Source organism: Ctenocephalides felis, unplaced genomic scaffold (assembly GCF_003426905.1).
Source record: "Ctenocephalides felis isolate EL2017-DRISC unplaced genomic scaffold, ASM342690v1 CF-g0.4_SCAFFOLD_01170, whole genome shotgun sequence".
NCBI classification, from domain to species: Eukaryota; Metazoa; Arthropoda; class Insecta; order Siphonaptera; family Pulicidae; genus Ctenocephalides; species Ctenocephalides felis.
In genome coordinates this window covers 80,209,491-80,228,894 of record NW_020537324.1, presented here as the reverse complement: position 1 = coordinate 80,228,894, position 19,404 = coordinate 80,209,491, and the positions used below count along the sequence as shown (strand labels likewise).

The 19,404-nt window shown below is 28.7% G+C and overlaps 1 protein-coding gene across 1 annotated transcript; it reads right to left on the bottom strand.

The window, feature by feature from the left end:
* Positions 1 to 14,427: 14,427 nt before the first annotated feature.
* LOC113366402 (programmed cell death protein 7-like) lies at positions 14,428 to 18,018 on the bottom strand. The gene is made up of 5 exons (XM_026608001.1): positions 17,848 to 18,018; positions 17,347 to 17,766; positions 17,092 to 17,278; positions 14,745 to 14,937; positions 14,428 to 14,665 (listed from the first exon to the last, which is right to left on the bottom strand). The coding sequence occupies exons 1-5, from the start codon at positions 17,875 to 17,877 to the stop codon at positions 14,539 to 14,541; spliced, it is 957 nt and encodes a 318-aa protein (XP_026463786.1). The 5' UTR covers positions 17,878 to 18,018; the 3' UTR covers positions 14,428 to 14,538.
* Between the last annotated feature and the right edge of the window lie 1,386 nt (positions 18,019 to 19,404).

Genomic DNA, 19,404 nt, shown 5'->3' with positions numbered 1-19,404 from the left:
GATTTTAAAATTTCAGTATCTAAAATTATATCAAGATTTTGAATCTAGTATCTGAATTTTAATTATTAAAATTTTATATTTTAAAATATCAAAATTTAATCCGAAGGCGTCGAAAATTTAATACATAAGAGTACCAAAATACAAAAAAATCAAAATGTGAATAATTTCTTTATATTATTAACAAAAATTGTTATTATTGTACTAATGAATATAATAGCTAGTATTCTACCAATTTTTACTATTATTTATTTTACTGTTGAAGAATCTTTGTCAAAATTGCAATTAATAACTCCATGCAAATTATATGTAACACCACAAGTTACATATATAAACAAACGTCTTTGTTGTAATATTTAAATAATAATAACGACAATGACAATGACAAAGTCTAATAAATAAATTATTTATTTTTAATTTAGTTTCATTCACAAAGTATGTTGACTCGTTTCGGTTTTTTTCTTTCTATTCATATCAGGGACGAATTGTGGAAAATCGGATTTTGCGGAAAAATTTTCGAAGGGATAAAAGGACTTTGGTTTTTCCTGATAACATCCTTATACATTACAAGTAAAATAGTAAAAATAATATTCAAAAATATTATATATATATATATATATATATATATATATATATATATACATATGTATTTATATTATATAAACATAAGTTTTGCACTATGAAAAATGTCTCAGTTTTTCTTTATAAGTGCAAAACTTGCGTTAAGGGTTTTTGCCAAAATTCTTAAACCGATTTTGAAAATTCAAAAACTGTTCGAAGATATCAGTTGGGACTTAGGCTGATTATTTTTTGGTAGAGATCAGGGGAGCCGTTTCTTCGCAATTAATTCTGGAACTTTATTATTCAACTGGATGGGACTTGCGTTTTTTATGCAATGAAGGAACGTTATTGTTATTGATTTTAATACAGTTAAATATAATAAATTAAATTTGTAATATTCATCAAAATTTGCACTCATACGGACCTGTCTTTTATTAAATCAAATTTAATTTAATTATTTAATTCATTAATTTTTTTAGACATCTTTCTGACATTTTTATAGAATCTACTTTTGGTCTTAGTCTCTCTTTTGCTCTTATAACAGATAGTAAATATATTTTATACTTATATTGATTTATTTATTCATTTATATCAAATATTATATGTTATATGTGTTATTTTAATATATTTTAGTGTTTTTAAAATAAATTAAATTATTTGTGTAAAACAAAATGTTTTTATATCAATATGTGATTTTTATAGTGATTTTCTTCGTGTGCAACTGTTGCGGGAATAATATATTTGTAAATTTAAATCTTATTTATTATAATTATTATTAATCAATATTTACAATACAGGGTGTCCAGAACTCAAACGTCAAGAAAAAAGTTATAAATAAAATTATTCCCTGCAGTTGAAAATTATGAGCTTTTAATTGCAACCTAGAGCTTTGGTGTAAATGTTACCAATTTTTGTTATTGTGGTTAATTTTTAATAATATTATTTAATTAAACTTTGGATCCATAACCTTAAATAACATTTCTAGGACCACAGTCAAAAATAATGACACAATTGCTTCAAGTTTTCAAGAATCAAGACTTTTTGTTAACTATAAATTTAATTTATAATGGGTCGACTTTAAGAGACTTTTATTTAAAAAAAATGTTCTAAAGCAAGTTTCATCAAAAATTTGTGCATTTAATCAGGATTGTATTTTGGTAAAATACTTGGTAGTTTAATAACAAAAAATTGGAGTAAAAAAATAAAAACTTAAAAGTGACACGATTATTGTAAGCGCATTTGCTCACTACTTTTGAGGCTCTCTTTTAAACAAAATGCACTAAAGTGTGTACTTATTTAAATGTTTAAATGTTTAATAATGTACACACTTTAATAACTGAATACTTGATGGTAATAAAAAAAATGTAAGAAAGTAAAAACTTGAAAAACACGATTTTTGCTAGTGCATTTTACTCACAATTAGTTCAAACGTGCGAGACGAAAATATTTAGTGTTATTTTTAGGTTTTTATTTTTTACTCCAATTTTTTGTTACAAAACTACTGAGTATTTTACCATTTTACAATCCTGTATGAATGTTCAAAATTTGATGAAATTTACCAAAACACTTTTGTGCATTTTTTTTTAAAGGAGGGCCTCTCAAAGTCGACCGATTTTATAAATAGAGAGCTTTTCATAAATTTTCTTTCTTTTATTCGCGATTGTAATAATTAAGTGGATTTAATTAATATCAATTTAATTTTTTACAATGATGATTTTATTAGACATTAATATTTCTTGTACAGTTTTTTGTTTATGTATATAAAATCATGATACACTTAATATAAACTGGAGCTAATTTGCTCCAATAAATTTGAATTCACAATTCAACAAAAAGTCTTAATTCTTGAAAACTTGGGACGAATGCGTTATTATTTTTATTGTATTTCTAGAAATGTTATTCGCGGTTACTATTCCAAAATTTGAATGAACAAAATTAGTGAAAATTAACCACAATAGCCAAAAATTTGGTCACACTTTTACCAAAGCTCTATGTTGCACTTGAAAGCTCGTAATTTACAACCAACGTTCGATAATTTCATTTTTAGATTTTTTACATGCCACTTACGGTTAATCACCCCGGTTTTACGTTGAGTTCTGGGTCACCCTGTAATTATACCTAGTAAACCACAAAACATAATCAAAACGTTAAAATTACGTAACAAATGTTACGTCAAACATAGCGGTTACGTAACCTAGAAGATAGAATACGTAACACAGACGTCTCTATTTTCGCCTCAAAAACGTAAATGTTACGTAACCTGATAACGTTATTGTTCTTTTTTAGGCTATTTTCGGCGTTGGTGTTCCAGTAGTCCTAGAAGACCAATCTGTAACCGTCGGTTCAGTTTTTAAATGCCAATACAATTTAAATTACGACAGATCTACTCCAGTAGGAAATTTATCATATGTCGAATTATTTGAAAGTGATAAATCTAGATCGGCATCAAAAGAAGAAGAAAAATCCAAATCGTCATCGGACGATGATAAATCTAGATCAACATCTGAAGATGATAATGATAAACCATTATCAGATGACGATAAATCTATATCGGAAGATGGTGAGTCTGAATTATCTTCAGAAGACAATGGAATTTCCAAAAGAGATGTAAGTTCTATGAACGATGGTGAAAGATTTTCTGGAATGACCAGATGGTATGTTTATCGAGGAGTTGAAGCTCTTGTAGATAGGTAAGACCTGGTTATGATTTTATTAGATTATATTATATATATATATATATATATATATATATATATGTAATATTTTTGCAGCCCAATCGTCGAATTAAAAAAAAGAATAAATAACAAAATTATTTATTCCATTAAACGCTTCGACACTTGATGTGTGTCATCATTCAGTAATCTAATCATATAACATAAATACAAAATTGATGATAAATATAAATATATAAATAAGGAGTAAATTATACATACCAAACCAGGAAAAAAACAGAAAAAAATAATTATGATGTAAAATTGATTTTTTTTTTTTTTTTTTTTTTAATTTCAATAATTATTACAACTGCTAATTTATTAACATCAAGTAATATTGATAAATAATAATATAAATTTAAATAAATAAAAGAGCAAAGGATAAAATTTACATGAAAATAATATCCGTAATATGATTTAATGTAAAATATAAGCAAATAATAATAAAAATAAGATTAATAAATAATATAAATAAAATTTCAGAATAATAAAATAATACTAGAAAAATAATAAAATATAACAAAATAACAATAATAGAAATAGTATGATAATAATAATAATAATAATAATAATAATAATAATAAAATAATAATAGTAATAATAACAATAATAAAAAACAATAATAATAATAATAATTTACAAATTTATAAGATCGTTTGGAATTTTTCGTTTTAGTCTTGTTGGGCGCGCTTCTGAGTATACTTTGTTGGCCAAGTAATTTGGGTGCTCGTCTATTCTTTTTTTGTAATTGCTTGTTTTTTGTAGAATTTCTTCATTGACTGTCAATAAGTTGCTGTCCTGGTGAATCAGCCAGTTGGGAGCGTACCTAGGTGCGTTCAATGCCTGCCTTAGGATCTTGTTCTGCACTCGCTGGATAATCTGTAGATTGGTTTTTTTGGCGGTGCCCCATAGTTGAATCCCATAAGACCACACTGGTTTGAAAATACATTTATAAATAATTAACTTGTTATTTGTCGATAGTTCGGAACGTTTATTTAGTAGCCAGTAATGTTTTTTGAATAGTTCATCAATCTGCTGTTTTTTCTTGTTAATGTGAACTCTCCAGTTTAATATTGTGTCTAGGTGTATTCCCAGATATTTTACGCTATCTTTTACTGGGATTTCCTGTCCATTTAACTTAATTGTAGGGCATATACCAGTACGCAGCGTGAAAGTGATATGCGTAGATTTTGATCCGTTTGTCATAATTCTCCATAAAGAAAGCCATTTTGTAGCAATATCTAAATGTTCTTGTAATAGTTGCGAAGCTATTGCGGGATCTTTATTGGAGGCAATGATACATGTATCGTCAGCAAATGTCGACACGCTTGTTCCGGAGTATAAAGGAAAATCCGCTGTGTATATAAGAAATAGAGTTGGAGAAAGGACGCTTCCCTGGGGCACCCCAGAAAGGATCTTTCTTCTGGTCGACTCCTCGTTGTTAATGTTGACGAAAAATTCCCTATTTTCAAGGAACGATTTTATTATTGAAAATATCGGTTCTGATAAACAGAGTTTTAGTTTGTACAACAAACCAGTGTGCCATACTTTGTCAAATGCTTGCGCAACGTCTAAAAACACAGCCGAACAATATTTTTTTGCATGGAACGATTCGTTAATTATATTTACTAGGCGATGTACCTGTTCTATGGTTGAGTTTTGTTCTCTAAAGCCGAATTGGTGATTTGGAATCAGGTTTTGATTCAACAATTCTGACTTAATGCGGTGGAGTAATAATTTTTCAAATATCTTCGAAACACAAGGAAGTAGGCTTATTGGTCTATAGGAAGACAATAAATGAGGATCTTTCCCAGGTTTAGGTATAAGAATTATTTTAGCTATTTTCCAAGCTTGAGGGAACACTTTTAATCTAAGAATTGAATTGAAAATTATTGTTAATAATCTAAATCCTATTTCTGGCAGTTCTTTTATCATTTTTATCGTAATTTTATCTGGTCCAGGAGATTTATTAGGATTTGCAGCCTTGACATAATTTTTCAATTCGGTCACCGTTATGCGTTTTACTATTTGGCCTGGTATAGATACATTCTGTAGACAATTGTGAATAAAATCTTCATCATTTACGTTGCAACTGCGGGGATGAGGCTGGAATGTATTTTGCAAGTGTTCTGAAAATTCTTCCGATTTTTCTTCTGAACTTCTTGCCCAGGAACCATCAAGTTTACGCACTGGAGGTATATGTACTATCGGCCTTTTTAATCTCTTCGTTGCCTTCCAAAGAGAATAATTTGTGTCTTTAGTGGATGAAAGATTAGTTAAATAATTTTTAAGGCATTCATTCTTATATTCATATAATAAAGTCTTAAGATTCCTGCAGGCACAGTTAAATTTGTTTTTATCGGTCGGTGATCTTGTGGTTTGCCATATTTTTCGCAATTTGCGTTTTTGAGCTATAAGTTTTTTAATGTTAATAGGATAATTAGGTTTGCTACTTGCATTTGAATGTATAGTAGATTTTTGAGCTGCTGATGATAGTAGAATTGTGAAGTTTGTTATCGCCAAGTTTAAATCCTGTTCATTTTTAAGAGGTATGTTGCAAGAAATTTTTTCATCAATTATCTCTTGGAATAATGACCAATTAGTAAATCTATTTGTTAGAAAATATGAGTTTTGATTTACTTCTGTAGTTGTAGAATATTGCAGAATAATTGGCGAATGATCAGAATTTAAATCTAAATTTGATTTGATATCTAAACAATTATTGTTAACGCCTTTAGTTATGAAAAAATCTATTAGATCGGGGATTTTGTTAAGATCTGTTGGCCAATAAGTAGGCTCGCCGGTGGATATTGGCTTAAGATTGTTTTTTTCCATCGATTTATAAAGTTCTCGACCCCTAGGGGTGATCAGTCTAGAACCCCAGAATGTGTGCTTAGCATTATAATCTCCTCCCGCTATAAATGAACTGCCCAGCGTATTAAAAAAATTTATAAACTGACTTTCGGTGATCCTGTGTTTAGGTGGACAGTAAATTGCTGATAGTACTAGTTGGTTGTGCGATGGTATATTAACTGAAATTGATGTTGCTTGAAGAAAGTCCTTCTGGAATGGTTCAGCCTCATGATGATTTATGTTAGCTTTTATAATAATCGCAGTTCCTCCATGAGGTCTTCCGCTTGGGTGCGGAGTATTATAAACTATATAATTTGGTATACGTACGGAACTATTGTTAGTGAAATGTGATTCTGATATAAGCATGATATCTATATCGTTGATTGTTAAAAAATATTTAAGGTCTTGAGTGTGGTTACACAAGCCATTTGCATTCCATAAACAGATTGTTAGTTTGAAATACATGATTTGTTTGCTAGAATGGTTGTGAGTAAATTAAGCATAGTGCTCATTTGTTCAGTAAGTGTTTTTATCATTTCTTTCAATTCTGACAGATCAATGATATTATTAATGTTTGTCGAGCTCTGATTAGTAGCTGATGGAATGTCCTGGTTTTCAGGCAGTATAGTATTTTTACGTGTAATATGTGAGTATGAGATACCTGGTTTAACATTTGAGGTTGATCCATGAATTGGTGGTGTTCTCTGTCTTGGTGATGGAAATTTTTTCTCAAATTGTTCCTTATAGATTTTGCATCCCTTGTAGTTTGCAGGATGGTTAAGATCACATAGAACACACTTCACTTGGTCATTGATCTTGTCTTCCCATGAACACTTCTCTGTCAGGTGATTTTGTGCGCACTTCACACACCTCGGGGTCATGTGACAATAGTTCCGCGTATGGCCGTGCCTTTGACAGCGTGTGCACTGGACGATTTCTTTAGTATATCGCTTAGCCTCGATCGTTACTTTGGTGTTGTACAAAAATTCGATTTTGTAAAAATCTTTATTACTTGCTTGTTGTTCCAGCTCAACAATGAAGATATTTAATGGATGTTTTGTAAGTCTGTTCTTGAGGTTTGCGATGCGAACTACCTTGTGGCCTAGAGCCTGAATTTCCTCTTGCAGAATATTGACATCGGTGCTGTGATGCAAATTTTTGACAACAATTTTAAAAGTACGATTTCTTTTATCTTGAAAAGAATGCATTTGTGTGTCTCTTTCTTTCAATAATTTAATAATTTTATTATATAGTTGCGGGTTGTCAAGATTTATTCTCACTTTTGTATCATCAATAATTTTTAATTTATACAAATTTTTTGCTTCGCTTTCTAAAAGTACTGATAATGGTTTTATGTCTCGTACATCGTGTATAAATATAGGCGGCGGTCTATTGTGCACAGCTTTCGTTTCGGTCACTTCCTCAGTATCAGGACTGGCTAAAACTTCATAAAAGTTTCTTGTTGGTGTTGGGTTTAGCCAATAGTCTGAGGTTGTCGTTTTTATCGGTTGTGGATCATCGTTTTGGGTGCGTTTGAGTTTTTTATTTTTTATTTGAATCCAGTCTGAATCCTTACTGGTGTTTTCATTCAAATCAGATTGATTTTCTAAATTGATTACAGGTTCGGAAGAAGCTTGTGGAATTGATTGAACACTAAATTTGTGTAAAATAATAATATACTATTATATTAACAAACGAGAAATTGAAGGAGCACATATTGCCCTCCTATATTTTATGTTATTGATAGCGGTGCATTATGGACACTGATCAAGGTTACAACGCAAGTGTTTTTGATTTAAGAGAAGAAAAAAGGCAACTGAAAGTGTTGTCAAAACTGAAAACCAAAAGAAAATCTTCAGCAGCAAATAACTTTTTTAAAAAATAAGAAAAAAAGCTTAAGAAAGGTAAACAAATAACACCTTTATATTTATCTAAAGAGGAAGGATTAGATTTTGAAAAGGAATTGTTAAGATAGGAAGAACTGTTCAAATTCTTCTGTAAAAACTCTATTCTATTTTTAATCATTGGTTCTCCTTCACTACACTTTCGTTGTAACCTTGATCAGTGTCCATAATGCACCGCTATTAATAACATAAAATATAGGAGGGCAATATGTGCTCCTTCAATTTCTCGTGTTCAATCAATTTTACATCATAATTAATTTTTTCTGTTGTTTTACCTGGTTTGGTATGTATAATTTCCTCCTTTTCTATATACATATTTATATTTATCATCAACTTTGGATTTCTGTTATATGTTTTTCAGATTTCTGAATGATGACACACATCAAGTGTCGAAACGTTTAATGGAATAAATAATTTTGTTATTTAATCTTATTTTTAATTCGACGATTGGGCTGCAAAAATATTACAAACACACATATATATATATATATATATATATATATATATATATATATATATAATTAGATTTTTTCTTCGACGTTGAGACATATCTTGAATATTGATTTTCAGCAAATCGTCGAAATAAAAGAAAATAAACAAATAAAAATATTAATTTATAATATACGTTTCGACACGGATTGTGTGTCATCATTCAGCAATTTTGTTAACAGTATCTAAAAAATATCTACACAGACTAAAAATTAAATTTAATTTTATATTAAAATAATTAAAAGATTTACATACTACTCCAGGAAAAAACATTTTTCTTGATGAATACATATAGAAAATAAACTATTACATAAAAAATAAACATATTATGTGAACATGTTTTGTTTTTAATTTTAAAACTGAAAATTTGTGTAATCTAGTTCTGAGCAAATCGAACTCATACGACGAAATGTCACGTGACACTCGAAAAGAAAAATAAAACATAAAATAAAGAAGACTATGAAACACAATTTCTATTTGGAAAATTATTTTTGACAATAGTCAAAGATTTGGAAAATTATTTTTGAAAAAAAATGATAATATTTTGATAAGAGTCATGTACTAGAAAAGCAGAATTTCGTTTATTAACGCAAAGGGGGTTTAAAAAAATAAATACAGATTCAGCAAATTTTATGAGGTGAACATTCTTTTCTTTATGTAAAATAATAGCGTTTTTGGTATTGAAAGTATGGTTTAAACTAATCACATGTTCCGAAAACATTGTCTTAAACTGATTAGGATTTTTAGAATTACAAATGTGTTGGTCCATTCTCTTGTAAATATATGGCGAACTTTCGCTAATGTAACAATAATTACAATCATTACAATCTACTTTGTAAACATCAGTGATACGCTCAACAGGAGTTTTAGACTTTAAGGGAGTTGAAAGTATTGTTAAATTTCAAAACTAACAAAAAACCTTCATTTAAAAACAATTATTTTAGAAAAGTGAAAAAATACCTAAATATGACAATGAGAAAAAAATATATTTATATATATACATGTATACGTATATATATATATATATATATATATATTTATATATATATATACATGTATATATATATATATATATGTGGCGATATCAAGCAGGCTGGTTTTGTTTTGTAAAAAACAATCGGACATGTCATGTATATTTTTGATATCGAAAATATTTTTATAGTTAATAAATATATATTTTTTTATTATGCTGGGAGTTTCTAATTTAATATATTGTCATAATCATTACGACTCCCACATTGGTGACTCACGACGATGGAGATGAAGATAAAGGAGTTTTATTTTTCGAAGATTTAAGAAAAATTGATTTTGACGCAGCACCATAATCACTGGTCTTCAGTGACGACCTATAAGGTATGTCCAGTCCAATCCATCATAGTTAACGCACTTACTATCTGGATCAGACTTCCGAGGTTACTCATTTGGTATACCCAGACCTCAGTGTCTATTGCTGACAGAAAAAATAATTTGGAGCCTGAACTTTTCATTGGAATGCAATTTAACCTCTCTTTCTCTGTTAACTCAACAAATCGTCTTATAGTGCTACCTCCCATTATCGGTGACAACGACGAATCAAAACAAAATTTGACATAATTTATTGGATTCCACAATTCTGGACTCTTATGTCAAAGAAACCAATGATCCTGATTTGGATAAAGAGCCAACTTCTTTCTCTGATCGGAACTCATCAGATACGAATGCAACGCTTGCAGAAATGGAAACTGTACCCATAAATTATGCATTCTAAACATTAAGTAATTCTGATATAACTAATACCAATTAGATGGAGGCTGAATCTTAGAAGTTCACCGACATCGAGGTACAGGAAATTTTCCACATGTTTTTCATTAATCAGAACCTTATGCAGAATATGGAGTTGATGGCAGGTCGAATCACCACATACGGTGGATCTGCTGACGAAACATGGAAATTTGTAATTAACCAGTATTACAACACTGGTCCGCTATAATCTGCTTTCCCACCACATTTTTATAACGTGTTTCCCTGTATTTTTTTTTTAAACTGTGAGATCAACACTGGGCAGGGAGTGTGTGGCGATATCAAGCAGGCTGGTTTTGTTTTGTAAAAAACAATCGGACATGTCATGTATATTTTTGATATCGAAAATATTTTTATAGTTAATAAATTTATATTTTTTTATTATGTTGGGAGTTTCTAATTAAATATATTGTCATAATCATTACTACTCCCACATATATATATATATATATAAATCTATTTTTAGTTACGGAATGCACGGCAAAGCTTGCATGCTACGTGCGATTTGCGAAGGATCCGAAAATCCCTTCACCCACGAAAACGGAATCCTGGGCGAACTGATGCACATAATACTGACGTGAGTATCGAAAAATCTCTATTATCCAGTAGATTAATGAAATATTAATTTGATTGTAATACTCATTAAAGTCCTTCTACGACAAACGAAGCCCTTAGCGAACATTCGGACAACGAATATCTGATGGCAGAACAAATCGGCAGGGAGGCGCAGAAGGACCACGAAAATGGACACGGTCAGTAGAATTATAAAAATAATAATAAATTATATATATATATATATATATATATATATATATTATAAAGCATGTGGATTATTTATTTTGTTATTATATTTTTAGAAAGATGCGGTAAAGTGTTTTCGGAATGCGGAATGCCTCTGTTACAGATTTTTACTGCCGTGCAATATTTATATAAAAATAAGATTTTTTAAGGTTGATTTGATATGATGAATAAATAGTGTAAAATTATATTTATATATGTATATTTTTTTAGAAGTACAGTGATAAACGATACATGTGTATTGCAATGTAGAGGTTACATTTATGTAACACGTGTGTGGATTGTGGGGGTTGCATTTACGTAACACGAAAGTGCAATTTATTTACGAAATTAAGTGGTACGTTAATGCAACGTGGCTACAACGTATCGCTTTATTATATACATATATATAGTCAGAAACTTTGCCGAAAAAACCAAAGCTCGTACATATTAAATCAAGCTTTTTTTTATATATTTAAATATAAACTTACAATAAGATCAGATTTACTCGTCCACAAATTTGATGAATCTTTGCTTTGTTATAAGGTTTGATAGCCAAAAATAACTCCCAAAGATATTATAGGCCTGTGAAAGAGATATTAAACTTATTATACAATTCTAAGTCTCGTAAATCGATATTTAAATGTATTTTTCTTGACACACTTCAACGAATCTTTGAAATAATTTTAAATAAAAAAATAAATTTAAATATAAATATAATAATTGTATAGTTTCTCAAGATAATTGTTATGAACATTTGTTAGAATATGAGTACATTAATTTTGAATACATATTTCTATTTTACATACAAGGTATAGGTACGTGTAGTGCTAAGACCATTTTTCATAGGCCTATAATATTTTATAATATATCAACTAATTCCCACCTAATATCTTTAAATTTCCAAAAACGTAGTTTTTATCAAGTTTCATGAAATGGCATTTAAATTTAAAGAAAACTCATTCGACTCAGAAATAGTCGTTTTCTTTAAATTTTGAAGTCAAACGATTCAGAATGACTTGAAACGTCGAGAAAACAAAATTAGCAAATATGATTTTTTTGTAAAAACATAATTCCCGTAGGGTAAGTTATTGTAATCGTCCAAAATCGAAAATAAACATTTTTGCATAAGTTCACGTTTCAGAGGTTTCTGAACATTCTAGCATACCTCATAAAAATATAATGTGTGTGTATGTAAGGATACAGTTTCAGGTGCACTGATCAACCGATTTGAATGGTTCAAAAAACATTCGATTTCTATTGAGAAGGGGACGTGCTGATTAGTTTATGGCAAAGGTTGGTCCAGCCGTTTCGGAGATACGTAGCAAAGAGTGCAGAAAATAGAAATCGAGTTTTTGAGAGAACGGAGCGTCCGATTTAAATAGTGAAAAAAACATTTTGCTTGTATTGACAAGAGGAAGAACTGATTTAATATTCATGAAGGCAGATCTAGCAGTTTCGGAGATCTAGTAAAAAAAGGGAAAAAAATGCCATTAGGCGGTCAAAAATGATCATCAGACATATGCACATAAAATTATCAGATATTTTAAAAATGAGAACTAATTTTGTTACAATTTTGTTGGGTTTCGTATCAAGATTGTTAATTTTTAAAGTTAACTTATACGGTTCAAACCATATTCAAAATTTTCAGGAAAAAAATTATGAAAATTTTCAAAAATATGCAAAGTTTTATACTTCAAATATGTATTTTAAATTTACAGTTCAGTTTAAAAATGTATATATTTCAAATTCGTTATCCTAATCGTAAGAAATATATCCTCAGATGGATTCATTCGGCACCTCTTGCTAATGTAAACATTCTCAATTGCCTTGAGTGATAAGATCCTCACTGTATATTTTATGAACGATAAAATATATAGTGATTATAATTATCTATTTGAAAATGTATAAAACAATTGTTGTAAATCATTGATCAATGTTTATTGATCACTGATTGTTTTCTCTCGAATATTTAATTCTGGTGTGGAAAGTTCAAGCAATTTGTCTTAAGGCGCGATGCCCTGCACCACTAGTTTTTAAATTGGTTTTTATATCTGAATTTTGTTTAAACACCGTTCATAAGGGTAGTCAGATTACCGTATTTTAATCGTTATATACTAGATGAATGCTATAGCATCCACGTCAAGTATTACGCTTCTACTTTACGCAATCTAATAATAGAGAATCAAATATTACACTTGGACAGTATAATAATTACAAAAAAAATTCAAATTCACTTTAAAATTTGAATGCTATAGCATTCATATCATTCTACATTACAATGAAAATGAATGCTATAGCATTCATGTCCGCAAACGTATTCACATAATTAACTTCCCATAGGGTAAGTTATTGTAATGGGCCGAAAATCGGAATTGAAAATTTTTACATTTCTCGACGTTTTGAAGGTTTCTGAACGTTTTGGCATTCCGCAGAAAAAATGGATGAGTGTGTGTGTGTGTGTATGTATGTATGGATACAAATTTCCAGTCACGTTTCCGGGCGCACGGATTAACCGATTTGAATGGTTCAAAAAACATTCGAATCCTATCGATAGGGAAAAGAGCTGATTAGTTTTTGGGAATGGCAGGTCCAGCCGTTTCGGAAATACGAAGCAAAGAGTGCAAAAAATAAAAATCGACTTTTTGAGAGAACGGAGTATCCGATTTGAATGATCTAAAAAACATTCAATTAGTAATGATTGGGAGAAGTGTTTAATAGTTTTTTGCAAAGGCAGGTCCTGCCATTTCGAAGATACGGAGCTAAATATGTAAAAAATGGCAGTTTTTGAGAGAACTAAGCGTCCCATTTAAATGATTCAAAGAACTTTTTGCTTGTCTTAACAAAATAATTGATTTTGGAAAAAAAAAATTCAACTTTTTTTTTTAAATTTTTTGCATATCGAAAATAAATCAGATTTTATTTTTAATTCTGACCATAGTTCTAATATACTTTAAACAAATAATTTTAGCTTTGCAATTCAGTTTATATAATTCTTATAAATATTAGACAATGTTACAATATTAATAATAATCTATTTCAAAATATTCAGTATTCCACGAACATTTCGTTACGGTGCGGGAAGTTCCAGCAATTTGCCTTAAGGCACGATGCCATAATTGCCTCAAGACAGAATTCCTCTTACAGCTAGTTTAAAGTTGATGTTGTAAATGAACTAAATAATAATAATTGCATACATTATAACTAATAGTTTAAAGAAAACTATGAGTATTTCAATCACAATTAATTTTATATTTGAAGCATATTAAAAACAATATATATATAATAAAGAAGATAATATATAACACTGAGGCACACACAAAGTTATAAAAGTATAAAAAATCATGCTAGAGCCTACTAATAATATTATTCATTAATACTTATTTTACATTTTTAAAATATATTTAAAAGTAACACACAATTTATACTAAAGAAATGCTTTGAAATGCTAAAATACTAATTGTACTTCATTTATCATTACTTAAATACTTTTTCCAAGAATCCGAACTTGGTTCGACGGGCATGACGTAACCTATGGGAATTTTGGAGCCTTCGGCATCATTTGGGGGGACTATGAATTGGTCCCAACAGGATCTAATAAAAGACACATGTAATAGATACATTTATTATAGACTAATTAATATTAATATTTAATGTTAATGAGTTTGTTTACCTTATCGCGACGAATTCTTGAATGCTGTTTATTTGAAAATCTGCAGCATTCTCACCAAACAAAGTCTTTTTCCATTCTTCCTCGAATGTTTTTGGAAACTGCTTTTCGTAATGGATGTTCAATGATTTTTTTAAATCTTGCTCTTCTTTTAAGTAGTGCGCTAACTTTGCTTCCCAGATTTCTTTTAATTTATCTGAGGAAACAAAATACATTAATAATATATATATATATATATATATATATATATACTAGCTAACCCGGCAAACGCTGATTCTTTGACAAATAGTTAAAAACTTGTTATAATTTTCAAAACTATTTGGCATTTCATACTTCAAAAATTAATACACTCGCATCATAGTTTTTTTGATTATTATACTTTTGTCATGTCATATAGGTCATATATGTCAATAAAATTTTCTTTCAAATATTATTTATTTGTTAATAAATTAATAATTATTTTAAGTCATCAATGAATAATTATTAATTGTTAAATTCATAAGTTTGGCTAAATCAACACAGGAATATTGTGGAAATAAATATTTTTTTACATAAAGATCTGATTTTTGACATTTGCATTTTATTTCAAATTAATTATAACTGTCAAAATGTTTTCTTTTCGGCCAAAATTTAATATAATATGATATAATATTTAGTTTGTCTAGTTTGTTTTTGTCAGATTCCAATGATACCCTCAGATTGTACTATTCCGTTTAAGAGGTTACAATTTCCTATAAGATTAGCATTTGCGATGACAATCAAATTATATCTTAACTGATATATTAATAATAATATTATATTTTAATTACACAAATTTCTTTACACTCCGATAAATGATTCCAACGCACCATAGTGTTTTGTTTATTTTAATTTTGTTTATGTCAATAAATTAAATTTTAGTCTAAATCAACGCAGTATCTTTATCTAAATATACAATTTTTTATATAAATATTTGATTTTTTACTTTTGCATTTAATTGAAAAATAGTGAATGTCAATTTCATATATCCAATATGCACTAAATTTATAAATGTCAAAATATTTCCTTCTTGGTCCAAAATTAATATAATATGATAATATTTATTTTACAATAATGTTTTGTATAATTTGCTTGGCAATATTGCCTATAACATAACTTGGAATAATTAATATCGAAATTTCCTTAAATTTTGACATTTGTCATTATAGTGTTTTGTTTTTTTTTTGGTCATTTTCTGTCAAAATTTTTAGAAATTTATAAAAATTATATATTTATATTTTAAATTTACTTTTCAAAATTTCCTATAACCTAAGTTGGATATATATGCACACGATGAGCCAATAAAATTTAAAATCGGTTCAGTAGTTTGAGCGTCCATCGCGAACCAACATCATGACACGAGATTTATATATATATATATATATATATATATATACACAGTAGAATCCGATTAGTATGACGCCGGATATATTGACAACCGCTTATTATGACGTAATTTTAAAGGCAGTTTGGTTTCCATATAAAATTTCTTAAAAAAACAGCTGTCTAGCCGGATATGTTGACCTCGCTTACATTGACATTTCGCTTATAATGACCCATTTTTGAAAAAAAATTTGGTCCAAGTATAATGACCGACATGATTTTACACCTCCGATAACATAGAGTTCATGTTTTTCATTGCACATTGTTATGGTATGGCACCACTGTGAACTACCCTTGTGTGTCAGGTCGCTACATACCTTCAGGTCTCTATGTTGCACGAGATTCGCGCTATGGAAACTTTGGCAACTTCCGGCATGGATGACCTCGTGCAAAAAATAAGTAGGCTTATTCTTGGTGTTTGAAATTTGGAAGCGATAACATCTGCTATAATTTACTGAATTAGTAAAGTTCTATATTTTTTACTATTTTTACCCAGTAATTAAAATTCAAACAAAAATTACAGATTTCTTACATTAAAAAATGCATTGTTATGTCATATTTTTAATTAAATTTGTCAATTTGTTAGTATGTGCCATTTTTTACCTTTATTTTTGTATTAAATTACTGAAATTAATAACATATTCGCCAAAAATTGTTTTTTTTTTCAGTACGCTTAGTATGACGACCGCTTAGTATGACGATTTTTTGCCGTCCCTTGAATGTCATACTAAGCGGATTCTACTGTATATATATATATATATATATATATTGATATATATATATATATATTGATATAGATATATATATATATATATATATATTGATATATATATATATATATATATATATTGATATATATATATATATATATATTGATATATATATATATATATATATATATATTGATATATATATATATATATATATATATAATAAATTTATTATTTACTCATTGTGTTGATAAAATCCTCATGATGAACCAAACTCAATTTCTCCCCTCGAGCCTGTGCAGCCTGATTTCTCAACCCGCGCAATTCTTTCAAAGGCTCAATAATTCCCAACCAGTGACGTGCTTGTGATATTCTAGACTTGACATCGCTTAATACTGATTCGGATTCTTTGATTTGTAATTTTTTCTGTATAAAAACAAACAATTATAAGAAAAAATAAACAAATAATTGCCTAACTATGTCTGTTACTTTACCTGTAATTCTTTTTTATGTTCGTTTGCAATATCTGCCAACATTCCATCAATTTCCTTATGCAATTCAGCCCGCCTTAAAATATCCTTTTCCATTCGTTCTCTAAATTCCTGTTTTCTAGCTTTAACAGCCAACCGTTTCTGTTTCCGTTTCGAAACACACTTAGCAACATTCCTAACAAAAACAGGATTGTCTAGTATTTCTAAATTTTCTTGAAGTTTCGTTTTTAATATCTCAATTTTTTCAATCTCAACATTCCAATTCTCCTCAGATATATCTTGTGCGTTTCGTCTTAAATTATTTTCAGTGCTACTTAAGCTTTTTGTTATGTATTTAATTTCTAGTAGAAGATTCTTCAAATTTGATAAACTTGCATGATTTATTTTAGTTGATTTGGTTTTAACGTTTACTGAATTCTCAACCTAATAAAAGATACAATAAAAATTAATCAATAACAGTAAAAATGTATCAATAATAATTAAAATGTATTCATTTATTATTACCTGTGTATTAAAATTGTTAGGTGATGCCATTTTAGAATTATTAATTCAGTAAAGTGGTGGTTAAATTAAATTAGCAATAATCGGTGCCTCCTTCAGATGGTGGCAGTTTTTTTTGTGCGTCCAACAAGAATTGTTCGGCTGACTTAAATTCTTCTGTCTCTACAAGATCTTTTTCGGTGTCCAAAATTGATTTCAAACCTTCGTAAGCTTTTTGCAACCTGAAAATAGAAATAATTTATATTCCGCGACATAAGCTATCTAAATAATCGTAAACAGTTTGTCTATCTTAATGGATTCTTGAGCTACATTGAAAATATCAGTTCAGGTGTTCCTCAGGGATCCATTCTTGGTCCACTACTATTTATTATTTTTATTAATGACATATCTGATATTATTAGCTGTCCACATTTATTATTTGCAGATGATCTGAAGTTATATCTCAAAATAAATTCTATTGATGACTGCTTATTATTACAGTCTCAACTTGACTATTTCCACTCTTGGTATGTCTATAACAAATTACATTTAAATATATCAAAGTGCAAGATTCTTAGTTTTTCACATAAGCTTTGATAGATGTATATAATCTTTAACACCAGCATTGATAGATGTAATAAAATTTCAGATTTAGGAGTTCTATTTGATTCTGGTTTGTTTTTCACTGATCATATAACTGATATTTGTAATAGAGCACATAAATCTTTAGGTTTTATACTGAGAAATTGTAAATAATTCAATCCTAACAATGCACTTCTTTGCATGTACTATTCTATTGTACGTTCAAAATTAGAATATGGTTCGGTTATTTGGTATCCTCATCAAATCAACAACTCTGATGCTATAGAGAAGGTTCAGCGAAAATTTATGAAATATCTTTATTATAAAACATACAAAATTTACCCTGAACGTGGCTTTGACCACAACACTGTACTAAGAGAATTTGGTATTCCTTCCCTTGCCTCATGTCGATTTATCTGTACAATTATGTTCTTATTTAAACTTTGCAATAATTCTATAGACTGTCCTCTTATTCTCAATCGACTATCCTTTAATGTTCCAAGGCTATCTACGCGTTCACAATTATTTTTCAATTATCGTACACCTAAATCTAATTCTTTCTTAAATTCGCCTATTCTACTTATGCCCTCTAACTTTAACTTAATTAATAATGAAATACTTAGATATTCACAACACTTCACCTAATAATCGAATAATCTCCATCTGCACAAGTTAACCTTTTTATTTTCTTTTCAAATATCTCATTATTTTATCTTATTCTGTTTATAAATAATATTGTTACATTCTGCATTATATGTAATTTTATGTTAAGCATTTTATGTTACTAACTATATATTGTAATTTTTTATATATTTTAATTGTTATTCATTATGTAAAATAATTGTATTTTTGAGTCCTCTTGGAGAAATCTGTGGGCTATATATTTAAATAAATAAATAAATAAATAAATAAGTTAAAGAAAAATTGCAAGGGGCTTTAAATACATAAAATAGTATTTTCCTGCCATAAAGAAGACTTCTCATCAATCTCTAAATTTTT